We start from the raw sequence: 17,677 nt of genomic DNA, 5'->3' as shown, positions 1-17,677 counted from the left end.
TTAAATTGAGACCTTCTACAATTCAAAAAAACTCCAGTAAGAAAATGAAAGGCAAGCCATAGCCTAGGAGAAAATATCTGGAAATCATAATGTCTGATAAAGGAACTGTATCCAAAATATATAAAGAATTTTTACACTTCAATGAGATGACCTACAGCCCAATTTAAAAATGGTCTAAAGGAAATTAGTTTGGTGATTTCTCAAAGAACTTAAAACAGGACTACCATTCAAGCCAGCAATCTCATTATTGGGTATATACCCAAAAGACTGTAAATTGTTCTGTTATAAAGATACATGCACATGTATGTTCATCACAATACTAGTCACAATAGCAAAGACATGGTATCAACCTAAATGCCCATCAGTGGTAGACTGGATAAAGAAAATGTGGCACGTATATACTGTGGGAAACTATGCAGCCAAGTGCAGTGGCTCACACCTGTAATCCCAGCACTTTGGGAGGCTGAGGTGGGCAGATCACCTGAGGTCAGGAGTTCAAGACCAGCCTGAACAACATGGTGAAACCCTGTCTCTACTAAAAATACAAAAATCAACCAGGCATGGTGGCACACGCCTATAATCCTAGCTACTCAGGAGGCTGAGGCAGGAGAATCACTTGAACCCAGGAGGTGGAGGTTGCAGTGAGCTGATATCGTACCATTGCACTCCAGCCTCTCCAGCCTGGGCAACAAGAGCGAAACTCCGTCTCCAAAAAAAAACAAAGGAATGAGATCATGTCCTTTGTAGCAACATGGATGGAGGTAGAGACCATTTTCCTTAGTGAATTAACGCAGGAACAGAACACCAAATATCGCATGCTCTCACTTATAAGTGGGAACTAAACGTTGAGAACACATGGACACAGAGAAGGTAACAGCTGACACCGGGGCCTACTTGAGGGTGAGGGATGGAAGGACAGAGAGGACCGAAAAACTGCCTGTTGGGTACTCTGCTTATTGCCTGGGCGATGAAACAATCTGTACATCAAAACCCTGTGATACGCAGTTTACTTATATAACAAACCTGGGCATGTACCTCTGAACCTAAAATAAAAGTTTAAAAAAATACAAATTAAATAAATAGACCGGGCGCAATGACTCACACCTGTGATGCCAGCACTTTGGGAGGCTGAGGCAGGCAGATCACCTGAGGTTGGGAGTTCGAGACCAGCCTGACCAACATGGAGAAACCCCGTTTCTACCAAAAATACAAAATTAGCCGGTCGTGCTGGCACATGCCTGTTATCCCAGCTACTCGGGAGGATGAGGCAGGAGAATTGCTTGAACCCAGGAGGCGGAGGTTGCAGTGAGCTGAGATTGCGCCATTACACTTCAGCCTGAGCAACAAGAGCAAAACTCTAAAAATAATAAATAAAATGATAATGTTGAGGCTGGACAAAATGGCTCATGCCTGGGAGGCTGAGGCAGGTGGATCACCTGAGGTCAAGTGAAACCCTATCTCTACTAAACATACAAAAATTAGCTGGGCGTGGTGGTGTGCACCTGTAGTTCCAGCTACTTGAGAGGCTGAGGCAGGAGAATCACTTGAACCCAGGAGGCGGAGGTTGCAGTGAACCAAGATTGCGCCACCGCACTCCAGTCTGAGCGACAGCGAGACTTCCTCTCAAAAAGAAAAAGAGATAGGCCGGGCGCGGTGGCTCAAGCCTGTAATCCCAGCACTTTGGGAGGCCGAGACGGTTGGATCACGAGAGATCGAGACCATTCTGGTCAACATGGTGAAACCCCGACTCTACTAAAAAAAAAAAAATACAAAAAATTAGCTGGGCATGGTGGCGCGTGCCTGTAATCCCAGCTACTCGGGAGGCTGCGGCAGGAGAATTGCCTGAACCCAGGAGGCGGAGGTTGCGGTGAGCCGAGATTGTGCTGTTGCACTCCAGCGTGGGTAACGAGAGCGAAACTCCGTCTCAAAAAAAAAAAAAAGAAAAAGAGATAATGTTGATACTTATGAAAAATAAAACTGATCTAAAGACATGAACAGATATTTCACAAAAGAAGATATCTACTGTCTTCTTAATAATAAGTTAATAATAATAGGTTAATAAGTACCTAGGAAGGTGTGTGGCATCACTGGTCATTAGAGAAATGCAAATCGAAAACATGATGAGTTATCACCCCACACCCACTTGCTTAATTTCTTGAAAAGATACAGACAGTACCAAATGCTGGTAAGGATGTGGAGAGACCAGAATGTTCATAAATTGCTGGTAGGCATCTATACATCCACTCTGGAATACAGTTTGGTAGTTTCTTAGAAGACTAAACATAAAGTGACTACAACGTAGCAATTCTATTCTTACAAATCTATCCAAGAGAAATGAAAATATGTGGCCACAAAAGAACTCATGCATGAATGTTCATATTCGCATTATTCATAAGAACCCCAAAGTAGAAATAATTCTAACTGTCCATCAGCTAGTGAATATATAAACAAGATATAGCATCTATATACAATTTGGAATACTATTCAATAATCAGAAGGAATGGGCTATTATTACATTGCTACAGCATGGATGAACGTCAAGAATACTATGCTCAGCTAAAGAATCCAGTCACAAAAGAATACATACGGTATTACTCCATTTGTGAAATGTCCAGAACAAAGCAAATTTAGAGAGACGGAAAGTATACCAGTGGCTTATTGGAGAAAGGAATGGACTGCAAATAGACTCAAAGGAAAGTTTTGGCTAATGAAAACTTTCAAACCAGATTGTGGTGATGGTTGCATCACCATTTAAGTTAATTTATTAATTTGTTCATTGGCAATCATTCACTTTACAATAAGTGAATTTTATGGCATGCAAATCACCCCTGAGAGCTGTAAAGTAATGGTGCTGAAAGCATAGTGCTTAAATCCTGTCTTTTAGGATTTAGGACATTTTTTCCCCTATGTATATAACTTTACCCATTTGACCACTAGTTTCAAGTCTTTTTTTCATTTATTGTATTTTTCTTTTCTTCTTAAATTCTGAGAGAGGTTTATACTTTTCTCCTCAATACTTAATTCAGAAGAGGAAGGATTTTTAATTGGTTGCTGTGGTTTAATGCTAATTCTTCTCAAATGAGAATTGGATTCAATGAGCCATTAAGATCTCTCTCTTCCAGCCTTGGGTACATCAAGCAATCTCTCTCTCTCTCTCTCTCTCTCTCTTTCCTATTTGAAAATAAGCTCGTGATCCTCATGGTAGAATATGTATCTGTTCTTTGGACCACCTACACATCAAAATGTGCTGACATTTGAAATACAACAAAATCATACTTAGCAATACAGCATTCCCATGATGTCATTGGCCCTCCACTGGATGCCAGCATGTTCAGAAAGTGACTCAGGAGGATGTTTCAGTGGTACCAGAGAATTGGGTTTATGTGAAGATTAAAAAATACACAGGTAGGGAGGTCATTCAGGGGGCCAAGGGGGCCTTCTTCACTGTTCCAAAAGGCCCCATTTTGGGCTGTTTTTGAAGATATCACATCAACTTCATCAGTTCCAAGTTCTGAGAGAAGGCGTCCACGTCTCTCTCTGGTCCTGACCTTTTTCAGTATCTTCCTCAGATCTGTAAATACTTAGCATGGGGAAAAGTGCCTTCAAAGTCATTTTATGTTGCTATCACTATTGTTAATGTTTCTCTCTCTGGAAATTTGAGAAAAAACTTAAGAAGTCAAACATATCAGAATATTTAGCAATGCTTTAAAAAATAACCTCTCATTTTGGTAAATTTGGACATGTGAAATCTGACTGCATCTTCATAAAATCTCAGGATCCTCTCTTAGGCGCAATGTAAAGCACTCAGGCAGAACAAAGCGAACAAATTGAAGAGAAATGCAGGGGCATGCGTAAGGAAGATGTGGTGTGTGTGTTTATAGTTTTCTCCTAGTCAGTTTCTCCAGCAGATTTCAGTCCTCACATGAGAATTCTTCCTGGATTGAGTAGTGCTTTGTCTTACTTGTGTCAGCTTCAAACCGACTCAAGTTCTCAGCATCACTGGGAAGAAGCAGTGGAGGTCAGAGTGAGTTTATGTGGCCAAGAGCTAGCAGGGGTGAATCTTCCCCAGACAGCTGCAGCCACGCTTGTGGGGCCTGAGGAGCCAGCCTGTGCTCCCCGCTTCAAAGCTGCCTCTGTAAGATCACTTTCTTCCTTTAAAGCTAATGCCGTAATTGCTACCACCATCTCATGTCCCGAAGACAGTGACGGACCAAAAAACCGAGCCTTTGTCTGTTTTTTCTATGGCCCTGCAAAAATAACTTTTCGTAGCTTGCTTAGGATAAGTCTTTTGATTTGGTTTCATTTATATTTTCTATTGTTAGAGTTTCATTTTTCATATACATGGAACCAAGATGAGGGTGGCCCTCACTCTCGGGCCGTCGGTGCTGGGTCAGTGCCTGAGTGTGAACAAGCACCTCAAATGCTGCAGCCTAGGCACCCACTTGCCTCCCCTACCCCTTCCCTAAAACTATGTCATAATGTACTGCTGGCCTGAAACAGGTACATCCATGGGATTTGAGATACACTCGTTTTTTTTTTTTTTTTTCTTTTTAGAGACAGGATCTCTGTATCACTCAGGCAGGGATGCTGTGATGTGATCATGTGGCAGTATCCTCAAACTCCTGGCCTCAAGCAGTCTTCCTACCTCAGCCTCCCCAGTGCCAATAGCTGAGACTATTGGCACATACCACCATACCAGGCTAATTTTATTTTTCTGTAGATATGAGATCTTGTTATGTTGCCCAGGCACTAGATTCCTACAGTTTGGTGGTATTGGAAATGCCCTGGGCAGTGACAGCAGCGAGTCATACATGGTGGCTCTGGTCTTTTCCATGAGGTGCATAGTAGAGGGACTGGTGTCTTGGGAAAAAAGGAAAGGAAGAAGTACTCAGTGTTTGACTGTGGTCACTATTCGCTGAACCCCTTTCCTCTGGTCTGAATGTCTATGTTCCCCTAAAGTTAATACACTAAAATCCTAAGCCCCAAGGTGATGGTAGTAAGAGGAGGGGCCTTTGGGATGTGGGTAAATCATGAAGGCAGAGCCCTCATGAAAGGCATTAGTGTCCTTGTGAAAGAGCTCACAGAGAGCTGCCTTGCTTCTTCCACCCTGAGGACACTGTGAGAAAGTGCCATCTCGGAGCCAGCAGCCCTCACCAGACATGGAATCTCTGCAGGGGCTGTGATCTTGGCCTTACCAGCCTCCAGAACTGTGAGAGACAAATCTTTATTGTTTGTAAGCTACCCAGCCTACAGTATTTTGTTATAGCAGTCCAGATGGACTAAGACACCCTCTAATCCTCTGTTGTTTTAGCCATAAAGCAAGGAGTCTGAACTAGAAGATATCCAAAGATAGTGCGAAAACATTATGATTATAACAAGCTCTGACAGTGTTGACAGTTTTCTCTGGTATTCAGGACTAAATGCTAATCACATTTACATTCAATTGTAGCATTACATAATGATCTGCTAGGAACTATATTTTTAATTATCAGTGCCTGCTTAATAAAGCATTTGCCAGATTTAAGAATTATGTAATAGACTGATTACAGTTGGAAATATGCAGCAATCTGAACTTCTTTCACCCCATCTCCAAATTCCACTTTCTCTCATGGTTGATTGTGTTGTAAATGCTACAAGCAGTTAATTGGATTGTTTGTCCCTCTTTTTGCTTTGTTTGGACGTCAGATTTTATACTTACAGGCTGGGCGTGGTGGCTCATGCCTGTAATCCCAGCACTTTGGGAGGCCAAGGCAGGAGGATTGCTTAAGGCCAGGAATTTAAGACCAGCCTGGGCAACATAGCAAGACACTATTTCTACAAAAAGTTTTTAAAAATTAGTCAAGTATGATTGCTTGTACCTGTAGTCCCAGCTACTTGGGAGGCTGAGGCAGGAGGATTGCTTGAGTCAGGAGTTCCAGGCTGCATTGAGCTGTGATTGCACTACTTATCTCCAGCCTGAGCCACAGAGGGAGACCTTGTTACACTTATGGCATGAGGTTTTCCTTCCCATTGCTCCCTAGGATGGAATGCTTGTTCATACTATGGAAGTGAAAGATGGTCAAATCCTTCTCAGACATGGTCTCATGTAAGTCCTGCAACCTGGAGTGCATTGTGGGTACAGAAGTTGGGAAGGGAGTCAAGGAACTGGAGTGGGGGACATTTTGCAAAATTAGAAAATGCTAGAACCTGATGTCCTAAGTGTTTTAAAGCAGCATATATGAGATAATGTATGTGAAATGGCTGGTGGTGGAAAAGTGCTCTGCAGACAGCGCATTATGTGGAGTCATATGGACCTAGACCAAGACTTAATTCTGACCTAGCTTTGAGTCTTGTCTGCCACTATCTAGGTGTGTGAGTCATTTTTTCTCATCTGTAAACAGTGTAATAATAATGTCTATGTTATTGAGAGGATTAAATAATATGTAGACAGCCCTAGATTAATGCTAGGTTGACAGGTCTTCCTTGACTTAACAATCTGCTGTTTTAATTCTCTCATGAAATTAAGCAGTGATTTCCTGGGTCTGAATTTACTATTTGTATTCACTAGTTCTAGGTAGTAAATCTAGTGTGGACTGTCTATTCTAGACACTGCTCATAATTCAGCATACGTGAAGACAAGGTCTCTCACAGCATATTTAATCAGTTATTGTCTCACAAAAGAAGCAATTGATGCACCATTCACAATGTTTTTAAACCTATATAAAGAGTCATTGATTCAGAATATTTGCCCTCCATGTGAAAATGTATGTTTGGTGGTTTCCATGGAGACCACCGTGCTGACTGTTCTGTGATCACTCACTAGCCTTAATTATACACTGGAATTGCCAGAGATCCTTCAAAGCTGTCTCCATAACAACGCCTCCTTGTGGGTAACATGACCACCATCCCTGACCATGTTTCCCATACAGGAGTTTCCCTAAAGAGGCGAGTCAGCTGGTAAATTTCAGCCTGTTTGATGTATCCTTATGAAGATCTCTTAGCTGCCTAGGAATTTTTCTGAGTTTCAACTGCCTAACTCTCCTGCTATTTTTCCAGGTTTCAGAAGCTTGGGTGAAGGTAGTGGCAGGGTCTAATGTCTTTCTTCAGTGACATACTGACATGTGTCTTGATCTGTTGCCACAGTACTGAACTAAGAAGAAGGCTCGGTTATGTCAGTGTACTAGATAAAATTAAACCTGTTTGAAATATACGATGAACTCATGAAAGTGTTGTCAACAGATGTTATTCAGGTTCCACGTTTAGAATTTTAGAATGTCTCCGAGACCTTTCGTAAAACTCTCGATGTTTCTGGTGGAATTAAGAGAAAAAGATGAATTTCTTTTAATGTGGAATCACACAGATTTCATGACTTCTGAATAATGTAGTTTTTTTTAACCCTTCACTAATTTTTTGAGATACATTTGTAGGGAAGTTTCAAGACTTAACATTGAATCATACCTTGAACTTCTGAGGAGGTGACAAGTAAACAAATCTCTCATATTCTGTAATCATAGTTCTTAAAGGTTCAATTTCTGGTTCTCTCTCTCTCTCTTTCTCTTTCTCTTTCTCTCTCTAGACTACAGGGGAAAGCCTGTAATTATGTTTACAAAGCCCATCACACTTTGCTCTCCTAGGTCAAGTCTATGCTGAACAGAGTTGATTCTCTTCATTTTTCTACTTTGTATTCTATTACTACTATTGTTTCTTTCTTTTGTTTTTGAGATGGAAGCTAGCTCTGTCACCAGGCTGGAGTGCAATGGCTGGATCTTGACTCACTGCAACCTCCACCTCCTGGGTTCAAGCAATTCTCCTGGCTCAGCCTCCTAAGTAGCTGGGACTACAGGTGCGCACCATCAAGCCCAGCTAATTTTTGTATTTTTAGTAGAGACGGGGTTTCACCATGTTAGCCAGGATGGTTTCCATCTCCTGACCTCATGATCCGCCTGCCTTGACCTCCCAAAGTGCTGGGATTACAGGCGTGAGCCACCGTGCCCTGCCTGTTATTTCTTTCTTTCTAGTCATCCTTGCATTCTCATCCTGATTGCCACACTCTCTCAGGTGGGGAGCCTGTTACTGTCTTTCTCTACCCCCTGGATGTGGAACGATAAGCACAAAAGAAGGGACTAGTCTCCCCAGTTCACTATTTGAGGTTCTTCCCATCTTAGCTGCTCACTTCTTCCTATCACGTTTCAAAGCTCCTTTCAGATATAACTTCCTGATAGCAGTTTAGCATTCCTTTTCTTCCTTCGGTTGTCATTCAGGACCTTCATATGTTCTGGAAGGGTCTGATGAAAATACACTGTTAAACCACACGAAGCTGTACAGTAATGTAACTTTCATGTTGAAAGAGCGTACTTAAAAAATCTAATTATGGCTGTTCCCTAATTAAATCATTTTTCTTTTTCACTGTCTCAGCAGCTATGGCAATGAGAATAATTTTTCATGGAAAATTAAGACCTAGAGGCGGCAGCATAATTTCCTTTGCAGACTCTAGCTCAACAATAATAACAGCATGTCTGGTGTCTTTCCATGACATCACTGATGAGGCGACCGGAACATGAAGTGGCAAGTTTGGGAGCTGCCATTCGCATGGAAAGAGCCAGCCAAGAAGTTAGTTAGCTGGGAATTGTTTGTTTATGAACAAGGTTTCCCAGAGGGAATGTGGGAGGGGAAATACAGTTTTGGATTCAGGAAAAAATTTTATTAAATTCCATTTCCTATTGTCAAAATAATTCCTAGATAAGTGAGTGCTATGAGTGGACAGTTTGCTATTTTGAATAAGGTTCTTGTTTTTTTTTTCATTTCCAGTTATGTTGTCTTCATTTTTTTCGGGCTATTTTTAGTGCCTTTGATCATCACAATCTTCTGTGTTGCAAAAATATGTAACAATTCTGTTTCACAACTTCTGACCTGAATGAATTTGCTCATTTATCATTTGTTCATTTACTGAGGAGATGTCTTTACTTTCTGCAAATTTTCTGACTCTAAGGTTTTTATGGGTGCCGTTAGATAACTTAAAAAAAAAAAAAAAAAAAAAAGGAAACTCGTTTGTGCAATATCAAGGCCAGTTAATTGGGAACATTTGCAAGGCCTCCCCTAGGGGATGAATTGATGTGTGCTTGGCTTATTGTAGGATGGTACTGAATAAACATGTGGAGCGAGTGCTTGCTCATAAACTGATTTTATTCTGCACACCTTTGCACTCCCATCAGAAACAGAAAGATGGAATTCTGCATGTAGCTCGTAGAGTAACGTCATTGCCCCATGGTCTTGTGATATACCCATTCTTTCCTTTCCTTGTGCCATTTATTCTGTTGGGGTTCGCTTTTCTTGGTAAAGACCCTCTTTGTGTTTTCCTAAAACTAAGTTCCCTAGGGTGTGGAAGAACATAGGGCAATTAGCAAAGAGCATGTCAGGTTCTGCTCGTGCCCAAACCAGAGGGCAGACCATGGCCAGGACCGATGGCCTGTGTCAGCGGAGTAACAGCCCAGATGAAGCAGCTCTTGGGAAATTTGAAGGAGCAGACTTTTTTATGGTAAAGCTAAGTTCGGATGCATCAGTGATAGAAAGGCATGGCATGTAGCTTTGAAAGATTGTTTAGCAGATATTGGCTTGTTGCAGTTTTGTGAAAATAACTGTTCTGTTATGTTGTGCCTTAGAGACATCTTGGTGGCCTGATACCCGGCGGCCTCCTCACGCTTGTTTTCCTGTTCTATTCCCCAAAAGTGGGATTTGTGTAAAGTGTAGTCATTCACCCATTTTTTTTACTGTGCAAATTGCTCTCCTCTTTCAAAAAGTAGTCCAAACTTGCTTTTCCTCCTTCTTGCTTTCTTTTTTTTTCTGAAACTGAGTCTTGCTCTGTCACCAAGGCTGGAGTGCAGCGGTGTGATCTAAGCTCACTGCAATCTCCTCCTCCTCCTGATTCAAGCGATTCTCCTGCCTCAGCCTCCTGAGTAGCTGGGACTACAGGCCCACGCCACCATGCCCAGTTAATTTTTGTATTTTTTTTAAGTAGAGATGGGGCTTCACCATGTTGGCCAGGCTGGTCTCAAACTCCAGACCTCAAGTGATCCACCTGCCTCGACCTCCCAAAATCCTGGCATTACAGTCATGAGCCACTGCCCCTGGCCCTTTTTCCCCTTCTTGACTGTACATTGGCACTTTGCACTAACCTGGTCATTTTTTTAGGTGAAGATTTTTGGTGTTGCTTTTTTTGGGTATAAGTAGACTGTGTCTAATTTTAAGGCCAGACAGTGAAGTGTGAGCAAATGGTGCTTGTTTATAGGACTCCAAAATAGCCAGTCAAATATGCAACAAGAAAAGTTTTTAAGTCAACAACTAATTGCTTTGTATCATGTGAATACAACCAGCCATGAGACTGAATTTGTAATTTTGGTGGTTTCTGCACAGTTTGACAGGAGAAGGGTTGAGGGGGAGGATCTTGTGGGGAACAGGGACTCCCTGGCTACACTTCCACGTCAGTCCTCTAGTGTGAGCTCTGGGGTGGGGTGGGGTGGGCCGGGGTGCGGCTTGCTGCACAGGGAGCAGGCCCAGGGTTGCATCTGTGTTCTAGAAGAATTTTGTCTTGTTTCTTTCCTGCCTCACCCTCAGGCCATTATTTCCTACTTGGGGCTTTGTGTGTTTTCTGCACTATTTTCCAGTGTGGTTACAGTTGGCCTTGAATATAGTAGGTGATTAGTCAAGATTTGATAAATCAAATGCCCACCACTTTCTCTTTTCTCCCTGTCAGGAGAAGTAAAGGAAAACAGAAGAGTAATAATAATCAGGTAACTGTACTTCCCAGCAATCCACCTGCTATGTCAGCCTGTGAGCCCAAGGAAGGCAGGGCACGTCCAGGGTTACATCCCCAACATCTAGCAGAGCACCCAGAGGCATAATTTGAATTGCAAAAGATTTGGTGACTTTTACAATACTTTCAAAATTTGTAGTCCACATGGAATTAGGAGTCATTGTTTTCAAGTCTCAGGTTAGTCCTTTGTGCAGTGGCTACCCCTCCCCCTCCAGAAAAGAACGAAAGAATTTACTTTTTCACCCAATGTTAGACTTATCCTCTTGAAATTCCAAGTCTTCAGTTTCAGTGATGCAGTCACCTGTTGCTACCTATGCCTTGCCCTCTGCCCACAAAGGGAGGGTTTGTTATCTGTGAAAACATATTTTTTCCTTCAGGTGGAAGTAGGAGTATTCTCATAACTGCAGGCCTTGCATTCCTGCCTCTGCCTTAGAAATTTCACTGGGAGCAGCGTTGATCCGGTTATTCCAAATTGCCAAACATTTGCTGCCATTGGGCTGTGCCATGCAGTGGATTTACTTCCTCTGTGCACCCTTAAAATGTTAGGATAAGGGAGTGCAATGCTTTGGCAGTTATTAAATCTCATCTTCCATTGGAATATGCTATATATGTTCTGTCCTTCACAGATAGACAGAACACTCCATAACTCAGAATAAGAGTTCACTTTGAAGCACTGACAGAATGCCTTATTTTATCCCCCACCCACAGTTAACCGGCCTGGTATTGAGCCCATGGGCAGTGACGGTAGATGCATTTTTGGGTTATTGAGCTACTGCTGTATGAACCACCCAGATCTGATCAGTCCTGATTATTTGAAGCCTGTATCTTCTATGAAGTCAGCCATGCTTATTATTATTTTCTTCAAGTTATAGTTGGGCTGTTTAAGAATGTTTAAGAATTACATAATATATAACCTGGTTTCAATACTCATGCTTTTAATGAAGGTTTCTTTTATCCTGAAAATTTTTTTCATGTTGCCTTGTACAAAGATGTTATGTCAGCAAATGTACTCAGCAGGTGTATAGAATGGCCTATCTTAATAAGACTCATCTCTATATGGAGATGAGACTGTAGAGAGAAGGGACAAGCACCCAGCATTTTGGAGTCAGGAAGACTTGGGTAAGAATCTCGTTCTCTGGAAAGTGTGACCTTAGAAAAATCAAATAACTTCTTTATGTGTCAGCTTGCTTGTATGTAAAATGGGAATAATTGTATACACTTTACAGAAATGTCGCAAGAATTATTTAAACTAATGTGTCTTAAGCAGTTAATGTTAGTCTTTTTTTTTTTTCAATTTTTGAAGTATCTCAGCAGACCTGATATATCATATTATATAACATTTTGGAAGTGCTACACTGGTGTTTATTTTTTCAAAAGAAAAGGAAAAAAAATGTCAGTCCTAAAGATTGTTAGAAGAGTTCTCTATTGCTAGATGAAATTTCAGCTTTCAGTTTGGCAGTAAGAGAATGGGGAATTGAGACAAAGTGGCATTAACTCTGATGTGGAATCACACACCCAAAAGAATGATTACAGTGAAAAAAACTTGCAATACCAAATGCTGGTGAGGATCGTGGAATGACATTTATGCTTTAGAAAACACCAAAGCTAAACAACATCTACGTAATAACGAAGTAAACCCCCCACCTCAGTATTTACCCAAGAGAAACGAAGACATATGTTCACAACAAGGTATGTTCACTGTTGTGGAATTAGATGGTTGCACAACTTTGTGAGTATACTAAAAGCTATTGTGCTCTTTCACGGGGTGAATTTTATGGTATGGGCATTGTATATCAGTCAGGCTACTTTTTTTTAAATACATGTTCAAGGCCAAGTGTGGTGGCTCACACCTGTAATCCCAGTGCTTTGGGAGACCAGTGTGAGAGGATCGTTTGAGGCCAGGGGTTTGAGACCAGCCTAGGCAACATAGTGAGACCTCTTTTTTACAAAAAAAAAAAAAAATCTGTTAATAGCCAGGTGTAGTGGTGCGTGCCTGTATGCCTAGCCCTTTCAGAGGCTGAGGTGGGAGGATTCCTTGAGCCCAGGAGTTCAAGACTGCAGTGAGTTATGATCACTCCATTGCACTCTACCCTGGGCAACAGAGCAAGACTCTCTCAAAAAAAAAAAAAAAAAAGACATGTTCAAGCAAATCCATGGCAGCTTTATTCATAATAGCACCTAACTAGAGGAAATAGTCCATAAATTTCACCTGTTTGTACAATGGAATCCTCACCGCAGTAGGAAAGGGCACGTAGCCACAGAGGGGATTTGGGATGGGTAAATGGATTGGAAGGAACCTGCGGTGCTTGGCACGGTGCTGGGAAGGGCTGGTATCTCTGTCCAGGTGGCAGCTGTGCGGGTGTGAAGGGTGTAAACATTCAGCAAGCCGTGTACTTGAGATTCCTGTGCCTCGTATACTACATGGTATTTATGTTATACTTCAGTTTTAAAAATTGGATGTTCCCAGCTACTCAGGAGGCTGAGGCAGGAGAATCATTTCAACCTGGGAGGTGGAAGTTGCAGTGAGCCAAGATCACACCATTGCACTCCAGCCTGGGTGACAGAGGAACACTCTGTCTAAAAAAAAAAAAAATCAGATGTGGATGCTGTAATGCTGCCTCATTCAGAAAGCAGAGCCCCACGTGCTGAACGTGCCCGTTAACTGCTGAGAGGACATTCAGGCCCAGCAGCTTCCCAGGCAGACCCCTGGGGCCTCTTGTTTTGTGTTGTCTCCCAGGTGGTGGTGGAGTGGGGCCAGTTTCACCTGCTAGAAAAAGGACACCTCTTTCTGGGCGGTGGCCACCGTTTCTCCTGAACATCCGTGGTTGGAGACGGTTTCTAGTAGATCTTCAGCTCGGTGCCAAGGTAAAGAAGGTGAGCTCAGACTTCCCAGTAGCATTGCAGAAGTGTTTCTTGTTCTGGTTGTGCCCCACAGGTGAGGACCGTGCCCCGTCAGGTGCACTCTTCCTGACTAATTATGGAAAACGGCACAGCTGCCACCCTCAGACCGTGAGGTTTAACCGAGTGAATGCTGTTGTTCCGGGGCTGGACACTCCTGCTGGGCTGGGATCTCCCGAGTAGCTGGAATGACAGGTGTGAGCCAACACACCTGGCTAATTTTTCAGTTTCTTATAGAGATGGGCTAGTTGCCCAGGCTGCCCTTGGGCCTTTTCTGAGAGGCTCCATGTTGGTGACTCTCCTCTCATGTGGGTGCTGCTTGAATGGCTGAGTCTGACTGTGATGCGGGTGAGTAGTCTCCTAGGGCACCATTACAGCATCCACATCCGGTTTTTTTTTTCTGAGACAGAGCCTTCCCCTGTCACCCAGGCTGGAGTGCAATGGCATGATCTCGTCTCACTGCAACCTCCCCCTTCCGGGTTCAAATGACTCTCCTGCCTTAGCCTCCCAAGTAGCTGGGTGCTTGTGTTTGGACCCCCTCACCCCACATTTTGCTGCTGTTGCAGTTTTCTTTACAGTTAACTGTACAATGTAGAAAACCCTCCAGGAAACTGAGAGGCTGATGGAGATTAATGGAGAACAGAGGAATGGAAGGGAAGTAGGTTGTCATGTAAGCCAGAAAAACTCACTCTGCAGCTCGGGCAGAGCAGAGCCACTGTCAGGGTGCACCTTAGGGACACCTGCAGCCCAACCATCTGGAGAGCTGAATGCCAGCCACCCCGAGACATGAGCCAGCATGGGCAAATGTCATGTGTAGGAATGCAAATGGCATGGTTCCCTGGTCAGGATTTGAATTTTCCGGTGAGTATTTAACTGTAGGGGTATTCACCATTATTGAAATAAATAACTTTCCCTTTAACTTGTATCTTTAATTTTTTTTTTCAGACAGAGTCTCGTTCTGTCACCCAGGATGGAGTACAGTGGCACAATCTCTGCTCACTGCAACCTCTGCCTCCCAGATTCAAGCGATTCTCCTGCCTCAGACTTCCAAGTAGCTGGAACTACAGGCGTGCGCCACCACACCCAGCTAATTTTTTGTATTTTTAGTAGAGACGGGATCTCACCATGTTAGCCAGGTTGGTCTCTATCTCCTGACCTCGTGATCCCCCTGCCTTGGCCTCCCAAAGTGCTGGGATTACAGGCGTGAGCCACCGTGCCTGGCTACCGTGTCTTTAATTTTGACCCACAACATCTCTAGAAAATAACCTTAGAAACCATTTAGTCACTCTCTTTATTTGAAAAGTTCAAAAAGCTAAGTATAGAAAAGGTAGAAAGTAAATGAAAAGGAAAAGAAAAGCTTATGGGACTCTACCACAATAGATATTTTAGAGTATATTCTTCTGTGGGAATTTTTTTTTTTTTAAATAAAGAAAGAAAGAGAAACACAAAGGGGGAGAGAGAACAGGAGTCTTGCTCTATTGCCCAGGCTGGACTGCAATCTAAAAATAGGTATCAAAAGCCTCCTTTATGCCGATAATTGTGCTTAACAGTGGAGACAGGAAGGAATAAGGGAAGAAAATAACAAACAGCCAACCAATATTTCATTTAAGTCTGTGAAATGCTATGCAAATGCTGAAGAGTGATTTACTTCCAATTATGTGGTCACTTTCAAAATAGGTGTAATGCGATACTGAGAAAAATGTATGTTCTGTGGACCTGGGGTGAAAAATTCTATAAATATTCACTGAGTTTACTTGTTCCAGGTCTGAGTTCTAATCGTAGATGTGCCTGTTAATTTTCTATCTCGTTGATCCGTCAAATATTAACAATGTGGTGTCAAAGTCTCCCGCTATTATTGTGTGGGAGTCCAAGTCTCTTTATAAGTCATTAAGAACTTGTCTTATGTATCTGGATGCTCCTATATTGGGTGCATATATATTTATGATCATTGACTCCTATTCTTGCATTGATCCTTTTACCATTATGTAATGTCCATCTTTGTTTCTTTTAGTCTTTGTTACTATTAAAGTCTATTTTGTCAGAGACAAAAGTTACAACTCCTGTTTTGTTTTGTTTTTTTCTCTCCATTTGATTGGTGAGTCTTCCACCAACCCTTTGTTTTGAGTCTTTGTGTGTCCTTGCTTATGCGATGGATCTGGATCTGGATATAGTGTACCAATGGGTTTTGACTTTTTATTCAATTTGCCTGTCTGTGTCTTTGATTGGGGCATTTAATCCATTTAAATTTAGGATTAATATTAATATTTGTGAGTTCAATGTTGTTGTTTAATGCTTGCTGGCTATTCTGCCCATTAGTTGATATAGATTCTTCATTATGGAGATACTCTTTACCTTTTGGTAAATTTTTGGGATGACTGATACTGGTTGTTCCTTTCTGTGTATAGTGCTTCTTTCAGAAGCTCTTGTAAAGTAGGCCTGGTTGTGATGAAATCTCTGAGTGCTTGCTTGTTTGCAAAAAATTTTATTTTTCCTTCATTTATGAAGCTTAGTTTTGCTGGATATGAGATTCTGGATTGAAAATTCTTTTCTTTGAAGATATTGAATATTCACCCCCACTCTCTTCTAGTTTTTTGTAGGGTTTCTGCTGAGAGATCTGCTGTGAGTCTGCTAGGCTTCCCTTTATGGGAAACCAGACCTTTCTCTCTACCTGCCCTTAGAATTTTCTCCTTTATTTCAACCCTGGTGAATCTAACGATTATGTGTCTCGGGGTTGCTCTACTTGAGGAATATCTTTGTGGTGTTCTCTGGATTACCTGGAGTTGAGTATTGTCCTGCCTTACTAGGTTAAGAAAGTTTTCCTTAATAATATTCTGAAGAATATTTTCCAGCTTGGATTCATTCTCTTCGTGACATTCAGGTACACCTATCAAACGTAAATTAGGTCTTTTCACATAGTCCCATATTTCTTGGAGACTTGGCTTATTCCTTTCTACTCTTTCTTCTCTAATCTTGTCTTTTCGTTTCATTTCATTAAGTTGGTCTTCAACCTCTGATATCCTTTCTTCTGCTTGATCAATTCAACTGTTAAAACCTGTGCATACTTCATGGAGTTCTATTGTATTCTTCAGTTCCATTAATTCACTTATATTCCTCTCTAAATTGTCAGTTCTCCTTAGGATTTTGTCAAACCTTTTTTCAAGGTTCTTAGTTTCTTTACATTGGGCTAGAACATGTTCTTTTACCTCACAGAAGTTTCTTATTATCCACCTTCTGAAGCCTAATTCTGTTAATGGAACACACTTGTTCTCCATCAGGCCTTGTTCACTTGTTGATGAGGAACTGTGATCCCCTTTAGAGGGAGAAGCACTCTGATTTTGGCTATTCTCAGCCTTTTTATGCTGGTTTCTTCCCTTCATTGTAAATTTATCCACCTGTCATCTTTGTAATTACTGACTTTCAAGTTACGTCTCTGAGTAGACGTCCAGCTTGTTGATTCCCACCACCAGAATCTGAGCAACCCATTGTGTTGGCTAAAACAGCAGCATTAAGCTTCATGGTACTTTTCTGCCTGGGAATCTCCAGTCTGGCTTCCCTCTTGAGTCCCTTTTCAATCAGCTGAATGGGCAACTCTGCCTTCCCGGAGCTTCAAACGTTGGCCAAAAGGGGACCCAGTCCCATTTATGCTGCACCGAGAACCGCTGCGCCAGCCACAAGAGTCGCGCTGGCGACCCATAGGGCTCCTCCACTGGGAATCTCCTGGTCCATGAGCAACAAAAATTCGTCTGAAAGTGTGGCGTCCTCTCGTTCTCTGCATTTTCACTGGGAGCTACAATCCTGAGCTGCTAGTAATCAGCCATCTTGTATCTCTCTCTTCTGTGGGAATTTTTTTATATACACATTCCTGGATTTGTCTATTTTTACAGAAATGGGATTGTTCTTCAGACCTCTTGGGTTTCTATGTAGCAGTATTGGGAATATTTTCCCCTTCTTGGGATGGATGAGGAAATGGAGGCCCAGCCAGGTGAATGA

At 42.1% G+C, this 17,677-nt stretch overlaps 1 protein-coding gene across 8 annotated transcripts in view; it reads left to right on the top strand.

The window, feature by feature from the left end:
- Positions 1-17,677, top strand: part of SLC35D4 (solute carrier family 35 member D4) — a 146,305-nt gene that overhangs the window by 88,504 nt on the left and 40,124 nt on the right. For 2 of the 8 annotated variants that reach the window (XR_013525803.1, XR_013525804.1), the window contains exons 14-15: positions 13,527-14,548; positions 14,633-14,823. The exons of 4 other annotated variants lie outside the window; for them this stretch is intronic. Coding sequence is in view for 1 of the 4 variants with exons in the window: in XM_054244064.2 (XP_054100039.1) it covers positions 6,021-6,089 (69 nt within the window). In the remaining 3 variants the exon portion in view is untranslated. Of the gene's footprint in view, positions 1-6,020; positions 9,025-13,526; positions 14,549-14,632; positions 14,824-17,677 lie in introns of those variants that run through there. 2 more of the 8 variants (XR_013525805.1, XM_054244064.2) reach the window with 2 other exon arrangements.

Source organism: Callithrix jacchus, chromosome 13, assembly GCF_049354715.1.
Source record: "Callithrix jacchus isolate 240 chromosome 13, calJac240_pri, whole genome shotgun sequence".
Classification (NCBI taxonomy): domain Eukaryota; kingdom Metazoa; phylum Chordata; class Mammalia; order Primates; family Cebidae; genus Callithrix; species Callithrix jacchus.
The sequence above is the reverse complement of the archived record's forward strand: the minus strand, read 5'-3'. Positions and strand labels throughout refer to the sequence as shown.